Source organism: Pseudorca crassidens, chromosome 11 (genome assembly GCF_039906515.1).
Source record: "Pseudorca crassidens isolate mPseCra1 chromosome 11, mPseCra1.hap1, whole genome shotgun sequence".
NCBI lineage: Eukaryota > Metazoa > Chordata > Mammalia > Artiodactyla > Delphinidae > Pseudorca > Pseudorca crassidens.
Genome location: NC_090306.1, coordinates 33380026 through 33404302, shown reverse-complemented (window position 1 = coordinate 33404302; position 24277 = coordinate 33380026). Strand labels below are relative to the sequence as shown.

Sequence of the window (24277 nt, the reverse complement as noted above, 5' to 3'; positions counted from 1 at the left end):
CTACATTCATGGAAGGAAACTTGTACACATTTTCAATTTTTAAAATTACCTAAAATAGTAAGACTTTAACTCCCCCTGGATGCCATGCCTCACAATCATGGTTGTTTCTTTGGGACATCAGTCTGGGCAGGAATCTCCTCCTCCTTCTTTGTCAGGAGGTGAAGTCATATCTTTGTGCTTGCATTTGTTCAGTTTCTCCACACTAAGTTTGGAAAGGCTGTTTTGATTATTTTACAATCCTGACATTCAATTGTGATCATGACTAACTTATTGCAACAAAAACTATTAAGAATCCAGGAATAAATCATCATCTTTCTGTTCTCAGAAGGACAAAGCATGCCACACTTGAAAGGAAAATTGTCTTTAGTAGACCTATTCAATTTTTCTGAAAGGATGCAATTCACATGTAGACTACAAACACACATTGTACATATTTTACTGCATTGTGTAAGGAAACAAAAACACAGGTAAGTAAAAGTAAAATTTCCTTCTGAGTTTTGCAATTCACTAAAATAGCACTATAAAATTTCTGTGTAAAAGAAGATAATAGGTCTGTTGTTGGTTTCAAAACAGTTCTAGTAGGGTAAAAGTATCTTGAACTGTCAACAAATGTGGCATCCATCTTATCTATTAATGGTCTTGGGAAGACCGTTTTCAGAATGCAAAAGTTTAAAACTGAAATTCACTTCATGGGGTTAGAGCTTTTAATGGACCGTCACTGATAAGGAAATGATGGAGAGCACAATGTTTCTGCAATCTCATTAGCTGGTTGTGTTGTGTGAAGTTGAATTTCCCAATCTCCAGAATACGAACATATACTACCAGTGAGGAGAGAAGAAAAGCAATTCAAAGTTCTATATTTAACTTTTATTCTTTTGAATACAGCATTAAAATAACAATTTCCATGGCATTGTATTTTCCTTAGTTCTTTAGTGGGCAATAAAAATAAATCTCATATTATTTTAGCATAATATCATCCTTCCAAAGGAAATCTATTTTGAAATGACATCTCATGTGGTCAGAGAACTTCCCTTAGTTCATATAAAGTTGGCAACTACACTGTTTTCTTCATTAGAAAGAGACAAGATAATATATTCAATCATCAGTGTCACGGGGCATGCTTCACGAGTATTTGCTTAAAACTTTTAATGCTGTGCAAATGTGACATTTAAGAAATATTTATTTAGAGTAAGCCAAATAAATTTGTTGACTCATTCATGATGCCCATGGAATATGATTTTCTATTGATCATTTATAGTAAAATGTCAATGTGTAAAACTAGGTCTCAAAATGCAGGAATTTCTGTATATGAATGCAAACTATGTCAGTCATGTAGAATTGGTTGACAGGTACACAGATGTTTGGCATACTGCAGCTTAATTGACAAAATTTCCCTATAAAAATAATGGTTTTTCTCTTGTTAATGTAGCCTTTTCTTTCCAATTTAATGGAGAAAGTCTATGAATTAAGGCATTCAAATTTTTTTAATATTTATAATTTCAACTTAAATATATTTAGATAGAAATATATAATGAAAGCAAAACAAAGAAACACAATTTTAGTCCCGGTTCTGCCACTTTCTTATTTATTTATCCCAGGCAAATCACTCAGTCTCTCTGAGTTCCCATGTATTGATACTTTTGTGTCTAGTAACTAGATAATTGTCAAAGACACTTATAATTTTATGATAACTTTATAAAGACCAGAAACGGGGTAGAGTGATCTCAAAAATACATTAAATATGTGCAGCAGTGAATAAGAATTCTGTTTTCCTCTATGAAGATGGTTGCTACAAATGTGCAATGTTTCAGGTGGGAGAAAAATGTGTCTTCTGACATCTGCAGCAGTATTTCCATGTAAACCAGGAAAAAAGAATGACTTCAAAGGACATAATGATAACTAAGATGTATGGAACACTTTCTATCACTGATAGCTTTAAAGATTTCCTTACAAAATCCTCATAGTAAGCCTCTGAAGTTGATCCCAAAATGACCATTATTTTCTAAATGAGGAACCTGGGACTCAAGAAATTTGGGTAAGACACACAAGGTGAAGTAGCTAGCAACATCAGAACTGGATTCAGAATATGAGAGTCTGGCTATAGAGGTGATATAATTTAACCATGCTTAGAGCAACAATTTTGAAAAAACGTGAGAATTCGTTCAGAGATTTGGAAGAGATATGGAAAGAGACCATCTATTTTAGGCAAAAAATGTATTGAAAGCAATATCCCTTTGTTTCAAAAAATACCTGTATTGCTGTAATTTAAAAATAACCTTTTAAATACTCTTCCCCTTTATCAACTGAGAACAATTATTTGATTATTGGGAAATATATAAACAATCATATTAGCCAAATGATTAGAGTTGCTTGGTCTTCAACCAATGGCTTTTGGAAGGAAATACATTTTTCTCTTGATGCTCCTCAAGGAAAAATTGACATAAGAAATAATTGTCACTTAAATATTTTCTAAATGCTTTTAAGGACTTTGATTAAAATTGGGGAGGGGCAAGACCAAGGTCAAGTACATAATGCTTTTTCATTTAACAAGGAGGAACTTCCTGACTTATTTGATTCAGCTCATAAGGACTTTTTTTGGTTAACATCAATACTCAAAAATTTAGAGAGCTCACATTAGAATATGAATTTCTTTCTTTTCCACAAACACTGGAATATCTGCCAAACCTGGTTCTGAATTCCAATGTGGCAATGATCCATGGTTGCTGGGTAGCAGCTGCCACCTTTAGGCGGGCCATGCACTTTGCAATGCTTCCAACCACCCGGGGCCTGCTTCACTCAATTACATTTCCAATCTGGCATTAAAAAAAAGAATATTCAGTGCTTTACAGTCTCCTTCTTAATGCCACCATTTAATACTTTTTTTTTTCCTTCCCAATACTCATTAGGGTCTTGTGAAATGCCCTGAGTCCAAAGCAGTGAATAATTTTTGTTACCAGTGGAAAGAAGGATGGATTAATTTGATTAATTTCCTCTGAATGCTTTGAAGTAAGGCATCAAAGAATCACTGTTTACCTCTTGAAATGCTCAGATTTGATTCTATAGTAAAGAAAATGTGATTCAACTTTCATCCAAAGGACAATTGGAGAGCTTTGGAACTTTGTGCTTAAACAAAGACATATCATAGTCCATTTTATTCTTTTCTTAAAAGGTATGCATTTAGCATTAATATTATTTACCCCCTGGCATGTATCAGTAAAAATAGTTTCCCTTTAATATGAGTTTTAAGTGTAGATTTATAATTAAAATACATTTGCACTGTAAAAGAAGCTTTCGTCCAAGGAAAATAAAATTTGAAACTATTTTAACATACTCAAATTTGTGCTTTCAGAAAACTTCCCGAATTATTGCATTACAATTAGTTGCTATGAAATCATCTAGTCCTTGCTGTTCTGAAAAGAACCTTGCATAGTAGCCCTATAATTATATGTGCATTATCTGAGTGAATTGAGAATAAAAATAATAAATTATATTAAGTTTATGAATTATAATTTGTATCATTTAGGGCATAATTTTGATTTTTCAGAATATAATTAGTACTTTGATTCTTTATATAGCTAAAAACTGAAAATGAGATAGAGTTGTGCCACCTTTACAATCCTTAGTATCTCTCTGTCTTTGTCTCTGTCTCTCTTGCTCTCACAAGCACAGAAAACACACACACACACACACACAACTGCAATATCTTTTCTACTCAAAGTCTGAAAAATTATACTTACATGATGTTTTGAAACAACAAAAAAGAAAACTTAATGCTAAGGCATACTCTCAGAGATAGTCTGTGGTATACTCACACATACTGATGGTTAAAATGGAAAATATTTTTAAATGATACACAAGACAGCAATTTTCTATGAGCTTTGATAATGCATGACTTTTGCCTCTCAGTTCAACTTTATAGACACTATATTGAAGAATCTTAAAAACAGTTCAGATCACCTTTATGCATAGAACTGTTCATCATAGTTCTACAAAATGAAAACATGGAAACAGAATTTCAAAACTAGGAATTAGTAATTTTTTATTTCGCAAAGTATATTATTCTAATTCTATTAAAGTAATATATAAGGAGTGTGTAAAAAAACAAAGTCCATCAAAAGTATTTCCTTTAATGTTAAATGACCAAAAAGTGCCAGACATTTCAAAATCCAGTTGTGTTTGCGTGTTGGTATGTATGAAAACTGACAAGTAGAATACAATATTTATATTAAAAATCAAGTAGGTGAACATAGCCAAGACTACTTTATTAAATAGAAAAAAATGGAATGACTTACATTATTGAATATAAACACATATCGTGTTACCATCCTCTAAAATACAATTTTTGTACAATCTATACAATGTACATGTAGGATATATATACTCTGTAAAAGTTGCTTTTTAAATGCTTTTGAGAGCTGTGGTTTTCCCTATTTTATCCTATTCTGATTCCACATTTTTCCAATATTGACCTCATATTGCATTTGTAATCAGAAATTTTTAAATAATAAAGTTGGAGTGAGCCTTAGTGCATCCTGCAGGCAGTTTCCCAGCAAGTACTGTGGACCTCAGTTAAGCAACATCCCAATGGGTGTTCCAGCCACTTCCCTGCGAGTTCAGGACCCACTCCACCTACCCCAAATGTAGCTCCCCATGAATTTCCTCTACATATAGGAGGCAGTTCTCTGCTTGCTGGCATCCTCCTGTGGAACTTCAGTGAACTTCTCCACTATCTGCTGGGCTACAACAATGTGCCACCAGGGGGTTCTGAGCCTCAGTTTGGGGTGGGGAGTGGTGTTTTGGGGGTGGGAGTGAGGGAGGAACTTTTGCACTGATATCACCCCTAAGAGTAGTGGCTGCTTTCTCTATTAGGTATTACTGCATTCTTTACTCCATTCACCTGTTACTAGGTATGAATTCTTTTGATAAACTGCACCCACTCCACGTACCGCATGGTTCATCTCCTGACTGAACCATGACTGAAAAATCAGCATTATTTACAGAAGAAGACAGATTGAAAGAATCCAACTGGTAAAATGTAAGGGTAATATTTAGGTCAAATGTGAGACACAGGGTAACATGAAAAAACTGTAAATGAAACCTTCCTCATTTGAGAAGAGAGTGAAAAAAATGTGACTTTGGATCTAATGACTAAGCTTCTAAAGAGGAAGAAACAAAATTATCTTACTGAACTAATTATACAAATCATTGCAACAGTTAGGCATAAAGGTAGTTTTTTCTTTTTTTGGGGGGGTATAGTTGATTTACAATATTGTGTCAGTTTAGTTTCAGGTATACAGCAAAGTGATTCAGTTATACAGATACACATATCTACTATTTTTCATATTCTTTTCTCATATAGCTTATTAGAGAATACTGAGTAGAGTTCCCTGTGCAATACAGTAGGTCCTTGTTGATTATCCATTTTATATATAGTAGTGTGTATATGTTAATCCCTACCGTAAAGGCAGTTTTTGAATCTACTTTTTTTTAATGTTTGTCTTTTTTAACATCTTTACTAGAGTATAATTGTTTACAGTGTTGTGTTAGTTTCTGCTGTATAACAAAGTGAATCAGCTATATACATACATATATCCCCTCTTGCGTCTCCCTCCCAACCTCCTTATTCCACTTCTCTAGGTGGTCGCAAAGCACCAAGCTGATCTGCCTGTGCCATGCAGCTGCTTCACACTAGCTATCTATTTTACATTTGGTAGTGTATATATGTCAGTGCTACTCTCTCACTTCGTCCCAGTTTACCCTTCCCCCACACCATGTCCTCAAGACCATACTCTACGTCTGTGTCTTGATTCCTGGTCTGCCCCTAGGTTCATCAGAACCTTTTTTTTTTTTAGATTCCATATATATGTGTTAGCATATGGTCCTTGTTTTTCTCTTTCTGACTTACTTCGCTCTGTATGACAGACTCTAGGTCCATCCACCTCACTACAAATAACTCAATTTTGTTTCTTTTTATGGCTGAGTAATATTCCATTGTAAATATGTGCCACATCTTTTTTATCCATTCATCTGTCTATGGACACTTAGGTTGCTTCCACGTCCTGGCTATTGTAAATAGTGCTGCAATGAACATTGTGGTACATGACTCTTTTTGAATTATGGTTTTCTCAGGGTATATGCCCAGTAGTGGGATTGCTGGGTCATATGATAGTTCTATTTTTAGCTTTTTAAGGAACCTCCACAGTGTTCTCCATAGTGGCTGTATCAATTCACATTCCCACCAACAGTGCAAGAGGGTTCCCTTTTCTCCACACCCTCTCCAGCATTTATTTGTTTGTAGATATTTTGACAATGGCCATTCTGACCAGGGTGGGGTGATACCTCACTGTAGTTTTGATTTGCATTTCTCTGATGATTAGTGATGTTGAGCATCCTTTCATGCGTTTGTTGGCAACCTGTATAATTTCTTTGGAGAAATGTTTGTTTAGGACTTCTGCCCATTTTTGGATTCAGTTGTTTGTTTTTTTGATATTCAGCTACATGAGTTGCTTGTATATTTTGGAGATTAATCCTTTGTCAGTTGCTTCATTGGCATATATTTTCTCCCATTCTGAGGGTTGTCTTTTCATCTTGTTTATGGTTTCCTTTGCTGTTCAAAAGCTTTGAAGTTTCATTAGGTCCCATTTGTTTAGTTTTGTTTTTATTTCCATCTCTCTAGGAGGTGGGTCAAAAAGGATCTTGCTGTGATTTATGTCATAGAGTGTTCTTCCTATGTTTTCCTTTAAGAGTTTTATAGTGCCTGGCCTTACATTTATGTCTTTAATCCATTTAGAGTTTATTTTTGTGTATGGTGTTTGGGAGTGTTCTAATTTCATTCTTTTACATGTAGCTGTCCAGTTTTCCCAGCACCACTTATTGAAGAGGCTCTCTTTTCTCCATTGCATATTCTTGCCTCCTTTATCAAAGATAAGGTGACCATAGGTGCGTGGGTTTGTCTCAGGGCTTTCTATCTTGTTCCATTGATCTATATTTCTGTTTTTGTGCCAGTACCACACTGTCTTGATTACTGCAGCTTTGTAGTATGGTCTGAAGTCAGGAAGCCTGATTCCTCCAGCTCCATTTATCTTTCTCAAGATTGCTTTTGCTATTCGGGGTCTTTTGTGTTTCTATACAAATTGTGAATTTTTTTCCTAGTTCTGTGAAGAATGCCATTGGTAGTTGGATAGGGATTGCATTGAATCTGTAGATTGCTTTGGATAGTATAGTCATTTTCACAATGTTGATTCTTCCAATCCAAGAACATGGTATATCTCTCCATCTGTTTGTATCATCTTTCTTTCATCAGTGTCTTATAGTTTTCTGCATACAGGTCCTTTGTCTCCTTAGGTAGCTTTATTCCTAGGTATTTTATTCTTTTTGTTGCAGTGGTAACTGGGAGTGTTTCCTTAATTTATCTCTCGATTTTTCATCATTAGTGTATAGGAATGCAAGAGATTTCTGTGCATTTATTTTATATCCTACTACTCTACCAAATTCATTGATTAGCTCTAGTAGTTTTCTGGTAGCATCTTTAGGATTCTCTATGCATAGTATCATGTCATCTGCAAATAGTGACAGCTTTACTTCTTCTTTTCCAATTTGGATTCCTTTTAGTTCTTTTTTTTTCTCTGATTGCTGTGGCTAAAACTTCTAAAACTATGTTGAATAATAGTGGTGAGAGTGGGCAACCTTGTCTTGTTCCTGATCTTAGTGGAAATGGTTTCAGTTTTTCACCATTGAGAATGATGTTGGCTGTGGGTTTTTCATACTTGGCCTTTATTATTTTGAGGTAGGTTCCCTCTATGCCCACTTTATGGAGATTTTTTATCATAAATAGGTGTTGAATTTTGTCAAAACCTTCGTCTGCATCTACTGAGATGATCATATGGTTTTTATTACTCAATTTAGTAACATGGTTTATCACATTGATTGATTTGTGTATATTGAAGAATCCTTGAATTCCTGGGATAAATCCCACGGGATCATGGTGTATGATACTTTTAATGTGCCGTTGGATTCTGTTTGCTAGTATTTTGTTGAAGATTTTTGCATCTATGTTCATCAGTGATATTGGCCTGTAGTTTTCTTTTTTTGTAACATCTTTGTCTGGTTTTGGTATCAGGGTGATGGTGGCCTCATAGAATCAGTTTGGGAGTGTTATTCCCTCTGCTATATTTTGGAAGAGTTTGAGAAGGATAGGTGTTAACTCTTCTCTAATTGTTTGGTAGAAGTCATCTCTGCAGCCATCTGGTACTGAGATTTTGTTTGTTGGAAGATTTTAAATCACAGTTTCAATTTCAGTGCTTGTGATTTGTCTGTTTATATTTTCTATTTCTTCCTGGTTCAGTCTCAGAAGGTTGTGATTTTTTAAAGAATTTGTCCACTTCTTCCAGGTTGTCCATTTTATTGGTATATCGTTGCTTGTAGTAATCTCTCATGATCCTTTGTATTTCTGCAGTGTCATTTGTTACTTCTTCTTTTTCATTTCTAATTCTATTGATTTGGGTCCTCTTCCTTTTTCCTTGATGAGTCTGGCTAATGGTTTATCAATTTGTTTATCTTCTCAAACAACAAGCTTTTAGTTTTATTGATCTTTGCTATTGTTTCCTTCATTTCTTTTTCATTTATTTCTGATCTGATCTGTATGATTTCTTTCTTTCTGCTAACTTTGGGACTTTTTGTGTGTGTGTTCTTCTTCCTCTAATTGCTTTACGTGTAAGGTTAGGTTGTTTACTTGAGATTTTTCTTGTTTCCTGAGGTAGGACTCTATTGCTATAAACTTTCCTCATAGAACTGCTTTTGCTGCATCCCATAGGTTTTGGGTCATTGTGTTTTCATTGTCATTTGTTTTTAGGTAGTTTTTGATTTCCTCTTTGATATCTTCAGTGATCCCTTGGTTATTTAGTAGCGTATTGTTTAGCCTCCATGTGCTTGTATTTTTTACAGTTTTTCTACTGTAATTGATATATTGTCTTATAGGGTTGTGGTGGGAAAAAATACTTGATATGATTTCAATTCTCTTAAATTTAGCAACATTTGAGTTGTCACTCATGATATGGTCTATTCTGGAGAATGTTCCATGAGCACTTGAGAAGAAAGTGTGTTCTGTTGTTTTGGGATGGAATGTCCAATAAATATCAACTAAGTCTATCTTGTCTAATGTGTCCTTTAAAGCTTGTGTTTCCTTATTTATTTTCATTTTGGATGACCTGTTCATTGGTGAAAGTGGGGTGTTAAAGTCCCCAACTATTTTTGTGTTACTGTCAATTTCCTGTTTTATGGCTGTTAGCATGTGCCTTATGTATTGGATTGATCCCTTGATCATTATGTAGTGTCCTTCTTTGTCTCTTGTAATAGTCTTTATTTTAAAGTCTATTTTGTCTGATATGAGAATTGCTACTCCAGCTTTCTTTTGAATTCCATTTTCATGGAATATCTTTTTCCATCCCCTCACTTTCAGTCTGTAAGTTTCCCTAGGTCTGAGGTGGGTCTCTTGTAGATAGCATATGTACAGGCCTTGTTTTTGTAACCCTTCAGCCAGTATATGTCTTTAGGTTGGAGCATGTAATCCATTTATTTGTTATTGTCAATATGTATGTTCCTATTACCCTTTTCTTAATTGTTTTGGTTTTCTTTTTGTGGGTCTTTACTTTTTCTAGTGTTTCCTGCCTAGAGAAGTTCCTTTAGCATTTGTTGTAAAGCTGGTTTGGTGTTGCTGAATTCTATTAACTTTTGCTTATCTGTAAAGATTTTTATTTCTCCATAGAATCTGAATGAGATCCTTGCTGCATAGAGTAATCTTGGTTGTAGGTTTTCCCCTTTCATCACTTTAAATATGTCCTGCCACTTCCTTCTGGTTTGCAGAGTTTCTGCTGAAAAATTTGTTGTTTCTGTTGAAAAATTTCTTTGTTTCTGCTGAAAATTTGTTGCTTTTCCCTTGCTGCTTTTAATATTTTTTCTTTGTATTTAAGTTTTGATAGTTTGATTAAGATATGTCTTGCTGTGTTTCTCTTTGGGTTTATCCTGTATGGTACTCTCTGCTTCCTCGATTTAATTGACTATTTCCTTTCCCATGTTAGGGAAGTTTCGACTATAATTTCTTCAAAGTTTTTCTCAGACCCTTTCCTTTTCTCTCTTCTTCTTCTGGGACCCATATAATTCGGTCTGTTTAATGTTGTCCCAGAGGTCTCTGAGACTGTCCTCAATTCTTTTCATTCTTTTTTCTTTATCCTGCTCTGTGGCAGCTATTTCCACCATTTTATCTTCCAGCTCACTTTTCCATCTTCTGCCTCTGTTATTCTGTTATTGATTCCTTCTAGAGTATTTGTAATTTCAGTAACTGTGTTGATCATCAGTGTTTGTTTGCTCTTTAGTTCTTCTAGGTCCTCATTATGTTTCTTGTATTTTCTCCCTTCTGTTTCCTGGATTTTGGATCACCTTTACTATCATTACTCTGAATTCTTTTCAGGTAGGTTGCCTATTTCATCTTCATTTATTTGGTCTTGTAGGTTTTTACCTTGCTCCTTCAACAACATATTTTTTTGTTGTTTCTTTTTTTGGGGGGGGTGCTTTTGTATTCCTGTCTTACAGGTTGTTTGTCATGAGTCATCCAGCACTGGAGTTTGTAGGCACTTGGATAGAGCTGGGTCTTGGTGCTGAGATGAGGACTTCCGGGAGGCCTCACTCCGATTGATATTCCCTGGGCTCTGGGGTTCTCTGTTAGTCCAGCGGTTTTGACTCAGAGCTCCCACCACTGGAGCTCGGGCCTGACATCCAGCCGGGGAACCAAGATCCTGCAAGCTTCATGGCACAGTAAAAAAAAAAAAAAAGAAAAAAAAAAAGGAAGAAAGAAAATAAGGAGCAGTACAATATCAAAGAATAAAAAACAAAATAAAATTAGAAAGATAAAAAATCTATTAGGATAAATAAAACTGTAATTGAAACAACTGCAACAAGGTAAAATAAATACACAACAGAAAAAAGAAAAAAAATTGAGGGGGGAACAAGCCAAAAGGAAAAATCACTAACAAAATATAAAGAATAAAATAAAATTAGAAAAATAAAAGATTTATGAAAAATAAAAATATAAAAGAATCAACAATAATGAATCAACAAGGTAAAACATAACCCCAATCTGACAGAGCAAAAAGAAATAGAAGAAAATAAAAGAAAAACAGCCTTGGCTATGTGGGTGGAGTTTGGGGGGGGAACTTAGGCTGGGGCGGTGTTTAGGGTGGGGGGGTGACTTTTGAGTGTGGGGCGGGACCTACATGGGGCGATGTCCAAGTGTGGGATGGGGCCTAGGTGCGTGGGTGGGGGGTGACTTTCAAGTGCGGGGTAGGGCCTCTGCTTAGGACCTGAGCAGAAGGGGAGAGGCAGCACGTGGAAAGGAGGGCCTCTGGACTGTGGGCTTCCGGAGTTTGGAGGTAGGACCCTGCGTGAGGGTATGTGGGTGGGGTTTAGGCCAAGCTCATTGGAGGGGGTCTCTGAGTGTAGAGGTATGGCCCTGGGTGGGGGTGTAGGGGAGGAGCTTGGGCTCTGTGCTGCAGGAGGGAGGCTCCGAATGCAGAGGATTAGGCCTGGGAGCCCAACAGGCTTCCTGGTGCTTAAGTGTACAGGGAAAGCACCAGCCGTGTTCCCTTCCCTTCCTTCGTGCCCCTCCCCCATGGTCTCCCCCAGGGTCTCCCCCCATCGCTGCTGGACCCCTATCTGTGAGTGGGTCTCGCTGGGTGCAGGAACTCCTCCCCTCCACCAGCCGCCCCTCAGGGGTGCCAGTCCCAGAGGTCTGGCCTTTACTTTTGATCACCCTTCCCTCCCTCCCACTCCCTCAGGACATGCGTGGCTGGAGGGGCCCAGGTGGTGGGCAGGGGAAACCTGGCCATGCTCCCTTTTGATCTTCTTCCCTCCCAGTGGTCCTCCAATTTCCCCCTTCTGGCATGGGATCCCTTCCCCTCCCCCAGCCACCCCTCGGGGGGCCAGTCCTGACTCGCCTCCACTTCTCCTCCTCCCTCGCTCCCCCCATGCCCCACATCCTACCCAGTCACTGGGGGTTCCTCCCATCCCCTTAGGTGTCCGTGGCCCCCACCACTGCCTGGTAGGTGCCCTAGTTGTGAGGAGACGCAAATTTTGTGTCCTCCTAGTACACCATCTTGACTCCACCCTTCTCTCATATCTACTTGATCAATCTGTCCTGCATGAAAAAAAATCACAACTCCATAAAAATCAAACTAACAGAAGAAGAAATTTATTAACATTGAATTAGAGTAAAATGGTTGAAACACCAGCTCCAGTTCCAGGGGTCAGGGATCACCAAGGCACGTGATGCTCTGGTGTTGAGGCCACGTGTGCATTTACTTGACAACCAACAGCTTTCAAGATCTTTCTGAACATCCCTTCTGCACCGTTTATCCCTAAGTCTACCAAACAACCAATTCCACTGCCCTACGTGGGGCAAAAAGTGTCTCTTCACACATTACATTTTTTTTTTTTTTTGCGGTACGCGGGCCTCTCACCGTTGCGGCCTCTCCCGTTGCGGAGCACAGGCTCTGGACGTGCAGGCTCAGCGGCCATGGCTCACGGGCCCAGCCACTCCGCGGCATGTGGTATCCTCCCAGACCGGGGCACGAACCCATGTCCCCTGCACCGACAGGCGGACTCTCAACCAATGCGCCACCAGAGAAGCCCACACATTATATTTTAAGGCACAAATTATTCATTATAAACTGGAAGCCACTTTAAGAAATCTATCAAAAGATAGATTTTATGGTTGAAAATATGTCTGTGAATTTATATTAGGTCTCCAAAGTAATCAAAAAGAAAGAGGATGTCAAGTGAGTTCTCAAAGGAACAATTTTTCTTGTCATTCAAATTTTCAAAATTCATGTGTGTGTTCTTCTGAGCCAGTAAAATAAGTAAAATGAATTCTCCTGTTCCATTTATGAAATCTCTTCCTCAAATTTTGACATAATGAATTAATTTAATTCATCCTCAAGGCAATTTCAAGGTTTTCACTGTAAATTCCTTAAAGCAGAACTCAAATTTCATGGATTTCTATAAAACAAGGACTTTTTTTGGATCAAAATACTCCTAGAGCTATATACTAGTACAAAGCATTACACATTATTTGTTTATATACACTTTCTATACAGTGTCACTAAAGAACTTTGAAATCATGGTTTCCATATTTCCCATTTTAATTTTTCCACACAGTTTCACTGTTTGCTTTTTCCCTGTGAATTTTACATAAATTTTATTGAAAAATTATTTTAAAAGGAATTTAGAGAGAATTCATTCATGCACCTCCCACTCCCAACTGTACAAAGAAAAAATTTCTTTCTCTTGATTTGATTCTAAGAAATGGCATGATAATCTTAAACTTTTCCTTTCAAATCCAGTCCTTGTGCAAATTCAAGCTCAATATATTTACAACATGAAGCAAGATATGAACTAACTTCACATTTTCAAAACAGATAATCTTTTCTGCATGGTTTTTTTCTCTGTAAGGATTTAGAGTTAGTACCCATGATCATTAAAAAATATATATATATATATTTGTGTATATATATATATATATATATACAAAAATATATATATTTGTATATATATATTTGTATGTGTGTGTGTGTATATATATATATATATATATATATATGAAACTCGGCATTCTTATTCAAAAAAGTGTTCATACAAAAACCTGCCACTCAACTAGATGACAGTTTTATAAGTCGCTTCTTTTTTTTTTTGACAACCTATTTATCCTACTATTTAAAATCCTTGAAGGAAGGCTTGCCATGAATGATAGTGTATTTCAAAGGTCATGTAATTTGTAATTTGTCATTCTTCATTTTGCAGGAAATGGTTCATGATGTAAACAACACATGAGCAATATATTAACATGTTTTGCTGTCTTTCGGCGTGAATAGATTTTTCTCTTAATTTTGATGACAGTCAAGGCAAACTACATTGTTCTGGTCAACTATGGGTTGTAAAGAAGAAGATATGTATTAAATTGTATATGTTGTTATGCTTTGGTATCTCTAATTGCTGTGCCTTGTTTGTTTGGTAGAGGTAGACTCTAAACTTCTAGAAAGAAACATACTTTTGATTATTTATTTATTCATTCATTCGTTCTTTTAAATACTCATCAATTCTGTCAAAGTGCTTATATTAAATGCCTAATAAATTCAAGAAAGAAATGATTTAGGTAACAGATGATGAAAACTGTGGAATAGTTTCTACTTTTGTGAAACTCATGGAAAAGCAAGAGAAGCAAACAAGCAATCATGTGAATGTGAGTTTTTTTTGTATGTGTGCTGTCAGGATGGCCTGCTTGCCAGACAGTCCTCTATTACCCTGTTTGTGGTGCTGACAGAGGAGGATTCCCATGCCCATTATATATTTCTCACCTTAGTGCCTCATATGAAGTAGAGAGGGCAGATCCTTCTTTGCGGGCTATGGTCAGACATGTGACTCAAGCTTAACCAAATGCACATTCACCCTTTCTATGTGGCTTTTCAAAGTGGGACATTTGGCTCAAGAATTGGGAGAGTTTTGTTTTGTTGTGTCATTACTATCATGACAGCAGTAATTGCCCTGGTAGCTCTAGCATGGCACCTGTGATCTTGGCAGAGGGACTGCTGGTGACATCTTGAATAGTATAAAGCTGTTGCATGTCCTTACCCTTAATTTCTGCTTTCCAGCATCCATGGACATGTGCCTTGTTATAATTTCAGTATTGCTGTCTCTCATTGATTCTATGAGGCTTTAATTTATATCTACTCCTAATGTATCTCCCTCTCCCACCTGCCAAAACACAAACAAACACACACACACAGCTAGGGTCAGAAAGAACAGCTCAAATGTCCTTCACAGCTTAAAATAAAACTTATTGAACAATAGTTTATGTCCCCAAAGAGTGAAATTAAGATAAAAAGAACAGAATTTCTGTCCATGTGGGTACAGCATAACAGTCAAATGCACTTTGATTTCATATTTTTTTGACCTATTTTGTCTTTCATTAAAACATGTAAAACACTCAGAGTAGGGCTTGGTGAGTAGTAATCATATGTCAGTATGAGCTATTTTATTATACAAAGGGGTGGAGCATAGAGGTTAAGAGCCCAGGTTATGGTTCTACACTGACTTTATTCATAAACTAGCTCTTCCATTTACACATCTGTGTGACCTTGGGCAAGTTACTTGGAAAGGTTACTTAACATCTCTGTGCCTGAGTTTCTTCATAGGTGAAATAAGGCTCATAATAGTATCATTCAAGACTGAGATTGATAATCCCAGCAATATTTATAGAAAAGTCTTGTCATATATTAAGCTCTCATGGAGTGTTATCTGTTTCTAGCTTCATCTAATTTCATGTCCATTTTCACAATAAATCCACTGAAATTTAATAATTATGTTATATATATATATATATATATATACTCTCTCTTCTTAATAATGAAAGGATTTATAGCTTTTCATGTTCTCTTTGAGTAAAGGTTTAGTATATTTTATATACTTTGTTATGTTTGGTTCTCTAAGTACTTAATTTCTAAATAGGCATTGTAATTTTGCTTTCTTTCAGCGTAATTAGAGCTATTTAAATGAGTTCTATATTATAATTTCCTACTTGTTATTGTGTTATTAAGCTTATTAATTTCTCAAGTTATTGCACTGAGGCCAGAAACTGTGGTTTTTTTCTATTTTTAATAACTGATTAAAGTTTATTGCTTTGAGAACATAAATTTTGAATGTTTTTCAGATATTTGGGAGCTCTTTGCATGTCTATTTAGTCTAATTTTAAATTTCAGTATAAACCTATTAATTCAGACGTACTTATACTCTTCAAAATCGATTCCATTTTTAAAGTTTTCTATGGACTTGCTTAAAATCATTTTGAGAGATGAGTCAAAGATTTCCACTTACATTATAAGACCAATATTAATCATCTTCTCATTATTCTAAAAGTGTTTGCTATTCATATTATTATATATTCTTTGTGGATCATGAATTTGTCCATTTTAATATTGATATTGCCCATCCGCCTTTTTTCTGGTTATTGTTGGTATTTATTTGTTTGCTTTTATCAAGTAAAGAAGGGTCTCTTCACTATTTGCCAGTCAAAATCTCTTCAGAACAGACAAGCTGTACTGGAAAGGAATAAAACCCAGGGTCATAGGCTTATTCCAAGTTTCAGAGAATAGTCATGTTCTCTCCAAGTATTCTTTTCTTTAATTGAAGTGTATTTGATTTACAATATTGTGTTAGTTTCAGGTGTACAGCAAAGTGATTCGGTTATACATTTGTATGAATAAATTAATATATATTCTTTTTTCTCAGTTCTTTTCCATTATAGGTTAATGGAATGGTTAATGGATAGGTTATTATGTGATACTGAATATATTTCCCTATGCTAGACAGTAAATCTTTGTTGTTTATCTATTTTATATATGGTCTCTCCAAGTATTCATTTAAGCACATGCCTGGCAGCCATGCCCAGTCAGTCTCTCCTTGACCCAGATAGGAGTTTTCCAGATTGACATCACCAACAGGTTTGACTTTATTTATGGCTATGCATACTCAGTGAAAAATGAAAATGCAGTGCTGCTTATTCAAAAATTCTTCAGAATTTCAAGATGGCAACAATAGAGCATTAAACCAAGTGTGTAGTCCTTCTGTCTGGGTCTGAGTGGATGCACTAGGTGCATGCCCATAAATCTGGCTCTTCTTGTACCTTCTTTTTCAATGGTAATGTTTCCATCTCCTACTTCGGCCACTTTGGGAGAAACATGGGGGAAAAAACAGGAATTAATTTTTTTCTTGCAATCACTGATTTTCAATTTTAACATAGAATGGAATAAAATCCATGGAGCTAAAGACACAGTTGAAGTTCAGCAGTCATAATAAACCACTAAGGTATTATATACTTCTGATTTTATAGTGTGTACAGGATTATTTTTTTGTAACGCATCTCCAGATTAAGGAATTTAAATAATTTAATAGTCAAAATTATGTTTGGGATTTAAAGAATATATTTAAGAATGCATAAAATTTGCCTTTTATCCTTATCTGTAATTTTATTCTATTTTTACTCTCAATATTAACTTACAAGGTTTTTTCTTAGTTATATAATTTTTTACATTTTAGTAATGTGATATTCCTTATTGTTATTCATTTGAGTTTTATTCCAAAAACTCTGTTGCATTGATGACAATGATGGTGATTGATGATGGGGGAATAAAATGTACTTTATCCATGAATTATTTGTCTTAAGATTATCTATATGTAAACATCAATGACTCTAAGAGTTAGTTATGAAGTTCATAAATTAATCATTTACCGTTTACTCATTATGTTATTTTTGTTGATATAATTCTATTGATAAATGAATCTGTTGCAATTTCAAAGCTAGAAAAAACGTATTGCCACTTCTTCTCAATGTAAGTGTATTACTTAATTTTTAAATCCAAATGCATCATAATTCAAAGTTAATTGCAGAGACTTTTTGTTAAATTATCCCAACTTATCTTGCTCTTTGTATTTATAAGCTCTTTAATATTGCATGTACTCAAGATATCAAAGTAGCCTTAAAAACTTATTACAAATGATAGCTTTTTTACTTAGATTAATCTGCTACTATGATACAAAGGGTGTTTTATTAAATATTCATTTTCTTCTATCAGCACTGATACTAGTAATTTAAGTTTGGCTATAGAGTAATCAATTAAAGTAAAGCATGCTGTGTGAACACTAAACCTAACACATTAATTTAGTCTATTTTGACTACTCCTGCTGTCTTGCAAATCATTCCTATGGTTACAACACATTTATCAAAGTTTCTAATAGAAAAACATTCCACGATGGCAAGACCTATACTAAATAAATATAAGATTTATGGATAATAAAAATATTTAGATTTAATTTCGTAAATTAAGTGACATTTTCCTAATACCACAGAACACATACAATAAAAATGAGCTAAATACACTAAATTTTTGTTTAAATTATTGTGGAAAAATGACTGTGTAAGGTTAATCATAGAAGGTGTACAAATGATTATACAAGAAGAGCATAAAATTTAATTAACTCTGTGATAAATTAAGGATAGTGAACAGGCAAGTGACATCTTAGAGCTGGCATATAAGTGAAATTGTGTCCAAGTGTCACCTTGGTTGGAGCTTTTTCATATTCCTAGTAAGCAGGTGTCATTATTTCAACAGAATAAAAGGACAAGAAACTTTACAATGTTGTCTGAACTTTGGAATCACTATTGCAAATCCTTAAAATGATAGCATAAATGTGACTTTGATAAATGTACTTGTAGGGAATTTAACTTTACCCTAAAGAGGTCTGGCCTTTGCCTTTGCTCTCAGGGAGATATATCCTTTGGAAGGTCATGCCTGACAGGAGCATCTTTGTATAGGGGTCTGACCACACCAGATTAAGGTAGGGGTTGACCAGGATAGAAAGACCAACAATGTGATACAGAGTAGGGCTTTGGGTCATACAATATCACTTGAAATGGAGACTGAGATCAACCAGGGGGCAAGTGGAACCCCAGTAGCGACTGAATACTGAAGCTGAATACTGGGGTGAGCTTCCCTGGTTCATAGTGCTGAAACCTTAGGGTACTGTCACACAAGGATACCAGGAAAGCAACACCTCCTGATTCCACAGAGAGTCAATCAAGTCCAGGAAGCACAGAGAGTCCAATAGGATACTATCAGAGAAACACGCCAAGACACATATTAATCAAACTATCAAAAATTAAATACAAAGAAAATATATTAAAAGCAGGAAGGGAAAAGCAACAACTAAATACAAGGGAATCCCCAAAAGGTTAACAGCTGATCTTTCAGCAGAAACTCTGCAGGCCAGATGGGAATGGTATGACATTTAAAGTGATGAAAGGGAAAAACATACAACGAAGATTACTCTACCCAGCAAGGATCTCATTCAGATTTGATAGAGAAATTAAAACCTTTACAGACAACCAAAAGCTAAGAGAATTCAGCAACAACAAACCAGCTTTACAAAAAATGCGAAAGGAACTTCTCTAGGCAAGAAACACAAGAGAAGGAAAATACCTACAATAACAAACCCCAAACAATTAAGAAACTGGTAATAGGAACATACATATCGATAACTACCTTAAATGTAAATGGTTTAGATGCTCCAACCAAAAGACTTAGACTGGCTGAATGTATACAAAAACAGGACCCATATATGCTGTCTACAAGAGACCCACTTCAGACTGAGGGACACATACAGACTGAAAGTGAGGGGATGGAAAAAGATATTCCATGCAAATGGAAATCAAAAGAAAGCTGGAGTAGCAATTCTCATATCAGACAAAATAGACTTTAAAATAAAGACTATTACAAGAGAGAAAGAAGGACACTACAAATGAGCAAGGGATGAATCTAACAGGAAGATATAAAAATTGTAAATATTTATGCACCCAACATAGGAGCACCTCAATACATAAGGCAAATGCAAACAGCCATAAAAGGGAAAATCGACAGTAACACAATAATAGTAGGGCACTTTAACACCCCACTTTTACAAATGGACAGATGATCCAAAATGAAAATAAATAATGAAGGAAACACAAGCCTTAAATGATACATTAAACAGGATGGACTTAATTGATATTTATAGGACATTCCATCCAGAAACCACAGAATACACTTTCTTCTCAAATGCTCATGGAACATTCTCCAGGATAGATTATATCTTGGGTCACAAATCAAGCATTTGTAAATTTAAGAAAATTGAAATCATATCAAGTATCTTTTCTAACCACAATGCTATGAGACTAGTATCAATTACAGGGAAAAAATCTATAAAAAATACAAACACATGGAGGCTAAACAATACACTACTAAATAACCAATAGATCACTGAAGAAATCAAAGAGGAAATCAAAAAATACCTAGAAACAAATGACAATGAAAACACGATGACCCAAAACCTATGGGATGTAGCAAAAAACAGCTCTAAGAGGGAAGTATATAGCGATACAATCCTACCACAAGAAAGAAGAAACATCTCAAATAAGAAACCTAACCTTACACCTAAAGAAATTAGACAAAGAACCAAAAAAACCCCAAAGTTAGCAGAAGGAAAGAAATCATAAAGATCAAATCAGAAATAAATGGAAAAAAAATGAAGGAAACAATAGCAAAGATCAATAAAACGAAAACCTTGTTCTTTGTGAAGATAAACAAAATTGATAAACAATAGCCAGACTCATGAAGAAAAAAAGGGAAAAGATTCAAAATATAGAATTAGAAATGAAAAAGGAGAAGTAACAACTGACACTGCAGAAATATAAAGGATCATGAGAGATTACTAGAAGCTACTCTATGCCAATAAAATGGACAACCTGGAAGAAATGGACAAATTCTTAGAAAAGCACAACCTTCCGAGACTGAACCAGGAAGAAATAGAAAATATAAACAGACCAATCACAAATACTGAAATTGAAACTGTGATTAAAAATCTTCCAACAAACAAAAGCCCAAGACCAGATGGCTTCAGAGGCGAATTCTATCAAACATTTAGAGAAGAATTAACACCTGTCCTTCTCAAACTCTTCCAAAATATAGCAGAAGGAGGAACACTCCTAAACTCATTCTATGAGGCCACCATCACCCTGATACCAAAACCAGACAAAGATTTCACAAAAAAAGAAAACTACAGGCCAATACCACTAAGAAATTTAGATGCAAAAATCCTCAACAAAATACTAGCAATCAGAATCCAACAGCATATTAAAAGGATCATAAAGCATGATCGAGTGGGGTGCAAGGATTCTTCAATATACGCAAATCAATCAATGTGATAAATCATATTAACAAAATGAAGGAGAAAAACCGTAGGATCATCTCAATAGATGCAGAAAAGCCTTTGGCAAAATTCAACACCCATTTATGAAAAAAACCCGGCAGAAAGTAGGCATAGAGGGAACTTACCTCAACATAATAAAGGCCATATATGAAAAACCCACAGCCAACATCGTTCTCAATGGTGAAAAACTGAAATCATTTCCACTAAGATCAGGAAAAAGACAAGGTTGCCCACTCTCACCACTATTATTCAACATAGTTTTGGAAGTTTTAACCAGAGCAATCTAAGAAGAAAAAGAACCAAAAGGAATCCAAATTGGAAAAGAAGCAGTAAAACCGTCACTGTTTGCAGATGACATTACACTATACACAGAGAATCCTAAAGATGCTACCAGAAAACTACTAGAGCTAATCAATGAATTTGGTAAAGTAGCAGGATACAAAATTAATGCTCAGAAATCTCTTGCATTCCTATACACTAATGATATAAAATCTGAAAGTGAAATGAAGGAAACACTCCCATTTACCACTGCAACAAAAAGAATAAAATACCTAGGAAAAAACCTAAGGAAACAAAAGAGTTGTATGCAGAAAACTATAAGACACTGATGAAAGAAATTAAAGATGATACAAACTGTTGGAGAGATAAACCATGTTCTTAGATTGGAAGAATCAACATTGCAAAAATGACTCTACTACCCAAAGCAATCTACAGATTCAATGCAATCCCTATCAAACTACCAATGGTATTTTTCACAGAACTAGAACAAAAAATTTCACAATTTATATGGAAACACAAAAGACCCCAAATAGCCAAAGCAACCTTGAGAAAGAAAAATGGAGCTGGAGGAATCAGGCTCCCTTCTTCAGACTACACTCAAAGTTACAGTAGTCAAGACAGTATGGTACTGGCACAAAAACAGAAATCAAGATCAATGGAACAGGATAGAAAGCCCAGAGGTGACCCACGCACATATGGTCACCTTATTTCTGATAAAGGAGGCAAGGATACACAATGGAGAAAAGACAGCCTCTTCAATAAGTAGTGCTGGGAAAACTGGACAGCTACATGTAAAAGAATGAAATTAGAAAACTACCTTAAACCATACACAAAAATAAACTCAAAATGGATTAAAGACCTAAATGTAAGGCCAGACACTATAAAACCCTTAGAGGTAAACATAGGGAGAACAGTCTATGACATAAATCACAGCAAGATCCTTTTAGACCCACCTCCTAGAGTAATGGAAATAAAAAGAAAAATAAACAAATGGGATCTAATGAAAGTTAAAATATTTTGCACAGCAAAAGAAACCATAAAGAAGATGAAAAGACAACCCTGAGAATGGGAGAAAATATGTGCAATTGAAGCAACTGACAAAGGAGTAATCTCCAAAATTTACAAGCAGCTCATGCAGCTCAATACCAATTAAACAAACAACCCAACCCCAAAATGGGCAGAAGACCTAAAGAGACATTTCTCCAAAGAAAATATACAGATTTCCAATAAACATATGAAAGGATGCTCAACATCACTAATCATTAGAGAAATGCAAATCAAAACTACAATGAGGTATCACTTCACACTGGTCAGAATGGCCATCATCAAAAAATCTACAAACAACAAATGCTGGAGAGGGTGTGGAGAAAAGGGAACCCTCTTGCACTGTTGGTGGGAATGTAAATTGATACAGCCACTATGGGGAACAATATGGAGCTTCCTTAAAAAAGTAAAACTGGAACTACCATACGACCCAGCAATCCCACTACTGGGCATATACCCTGAGAAAACCATAATTCAGAAAGAGTCATGTACCACAATGTTCACTGCATCTCTATTTACAATAGCCAGGACACGGAAGCAACCTAAGTGTCCATCGACAGATGAATGGATAAAGAAGATGTGGCACATATATACAATGGAATATTACTCAGCCATAAAAAGAAACAAAATTGAGTTATTTGTAGTGAGGTGGATGGACCTAGAGACTGTCATACAGAGTGAAGTAAGTCAGAAAGAGAAAAACAAATACCATATGCTAACACATTTATATGGAATCTAAAAAAAAATATGGTTCTGAAGAACTTAGGGGCAGGACAGGAATAAAGACGCAAACGTAGATAATGGACTTGAGGACATGGGGAGGGGGAAAGGGTAAGTTGGGGCGAAGTGAGAGTGGCATGGACATATATACACCACCAAATATAAAATAGCTAGCTAGTGGGGAAAGCAGCTGCATAGCACAGGGACATCAGCTCGGTGCTTTGTGTCCACCTAGAGGGCTGGGATAGGGAGGGTGCGAAGGAGACTCAAGGAGGAGGAGATATGGGGATAAATGTATATGTATAGCTGATTCACTTTGTTATAAAGGAGAAACTAACACACCTTTGTAAGCAATTATACTCCAATAAAGATGTTAAAAAGAAAAAAACAAACAAACAAAAGAAACATCCTCACAGATACACCCAGAGTAATGTTTGACCAAATATCTGGCCACCCTGTGGCCCAGTCAAGTTGAGGCATAAAATAAACCATCACACCTTCCATAAAACTCATTTCTTTGAAAAACAATTAGCAGAACAGGAATGTTTTTGAAACCCATATACACTGGCAGAAATATATAATAATAATTTATTCTAGTGACAAGACCAGTGATATTCTCAGGATGGAAGCTATTCAAAATAGTTAACTTGTTACCAGGTAGATAGTAAATCTCAAGAAATTATGTAATTTTGGAGCTTGGTTTTGGTCTCTTTTTCTTACAGGTTGGACATTTGGCAGTAGCAGTAGCTAGATTAGCCTTAGTTAGTGGGAATCCATGCTGTTGGTCTCTCTCTCTGCCATCATGACCACTCCATCCTCTAAACAGTGTCTCATGAAGGCCTTCATAGTACTAACTATTTGAAGAGATTAACATGCTATCCTGAAAGCAATGGATTCATGTGCTGCGCTCTGCAATGTTTAGATAGTCCGAGATCCCTTTGGACTACATTATAGCAGAGGAAAAGGAATTACAGCTCAACAGCAAAATTTGCAAGTGTTTATTACACATTTGAAATGAGCAAAAACTCTCCCTGATCCTCTTTTCTTACTGAAATAGAAAAGAACGCATATGCCAAAACAATGTCCATATACCAGAACCTGAGGCTCTATCTGTTCTAACAAAGTTACCACATCCATCATGGAAACTTCAATCAGGGCAACTACTGGGTTGAGCTTGCAGCGGTCTACAGTCACCTTCCAGGATCCATCTGGTTTTTGCAAGATCATTGCTAGGTAACTTAACTGGGGATGTGATAAGGACCACCATCCTTGCTTCTGTTAGAAACTCATAGCTGATATAAATCTCCTAAACTCTATATAATACATATATGATACAATTTTTATTTATATATTTTCACTTACTTTCTCATGACAGGAACAGTTTCAGAGG

At 35.8% G+C, this 24277-nt stretch overlaps 1 protein-coding gene across 38 annotated transcripts in view; it reads right to left on the bottom strand.

The window, feature by feature from the left end:
- The window catches only part of LOC137201792 (uncharacterized), a 164738-nt gene that overhangs the window by 40415 nt on the left and 100046 nt on the right, over positions 1–24277 (bottom strand). For 18 of the 38 annotated variants that reach the window (XR_010932361.1, XR_010932349.1, XR_010932346.1 and 15 more), the window contains one exon: positions 16529–16768. The exons of 9 other annotated variants lie outside the window; for them this stretch is intronic. Coding sequence is in view for 7 of the 29 variants with exons in the window: in XM_067696138.1 (XP_067552239.1) it covers positions 16605–16768 (164 nt within the window). In the remaining 22 variants the exon portion in view is untranslated. 11 more of the 38 variants (XR_010932358.1, XM_067696155.1, XM_067696139.1 and 8 more) reach the window with 6 other exon arrangements.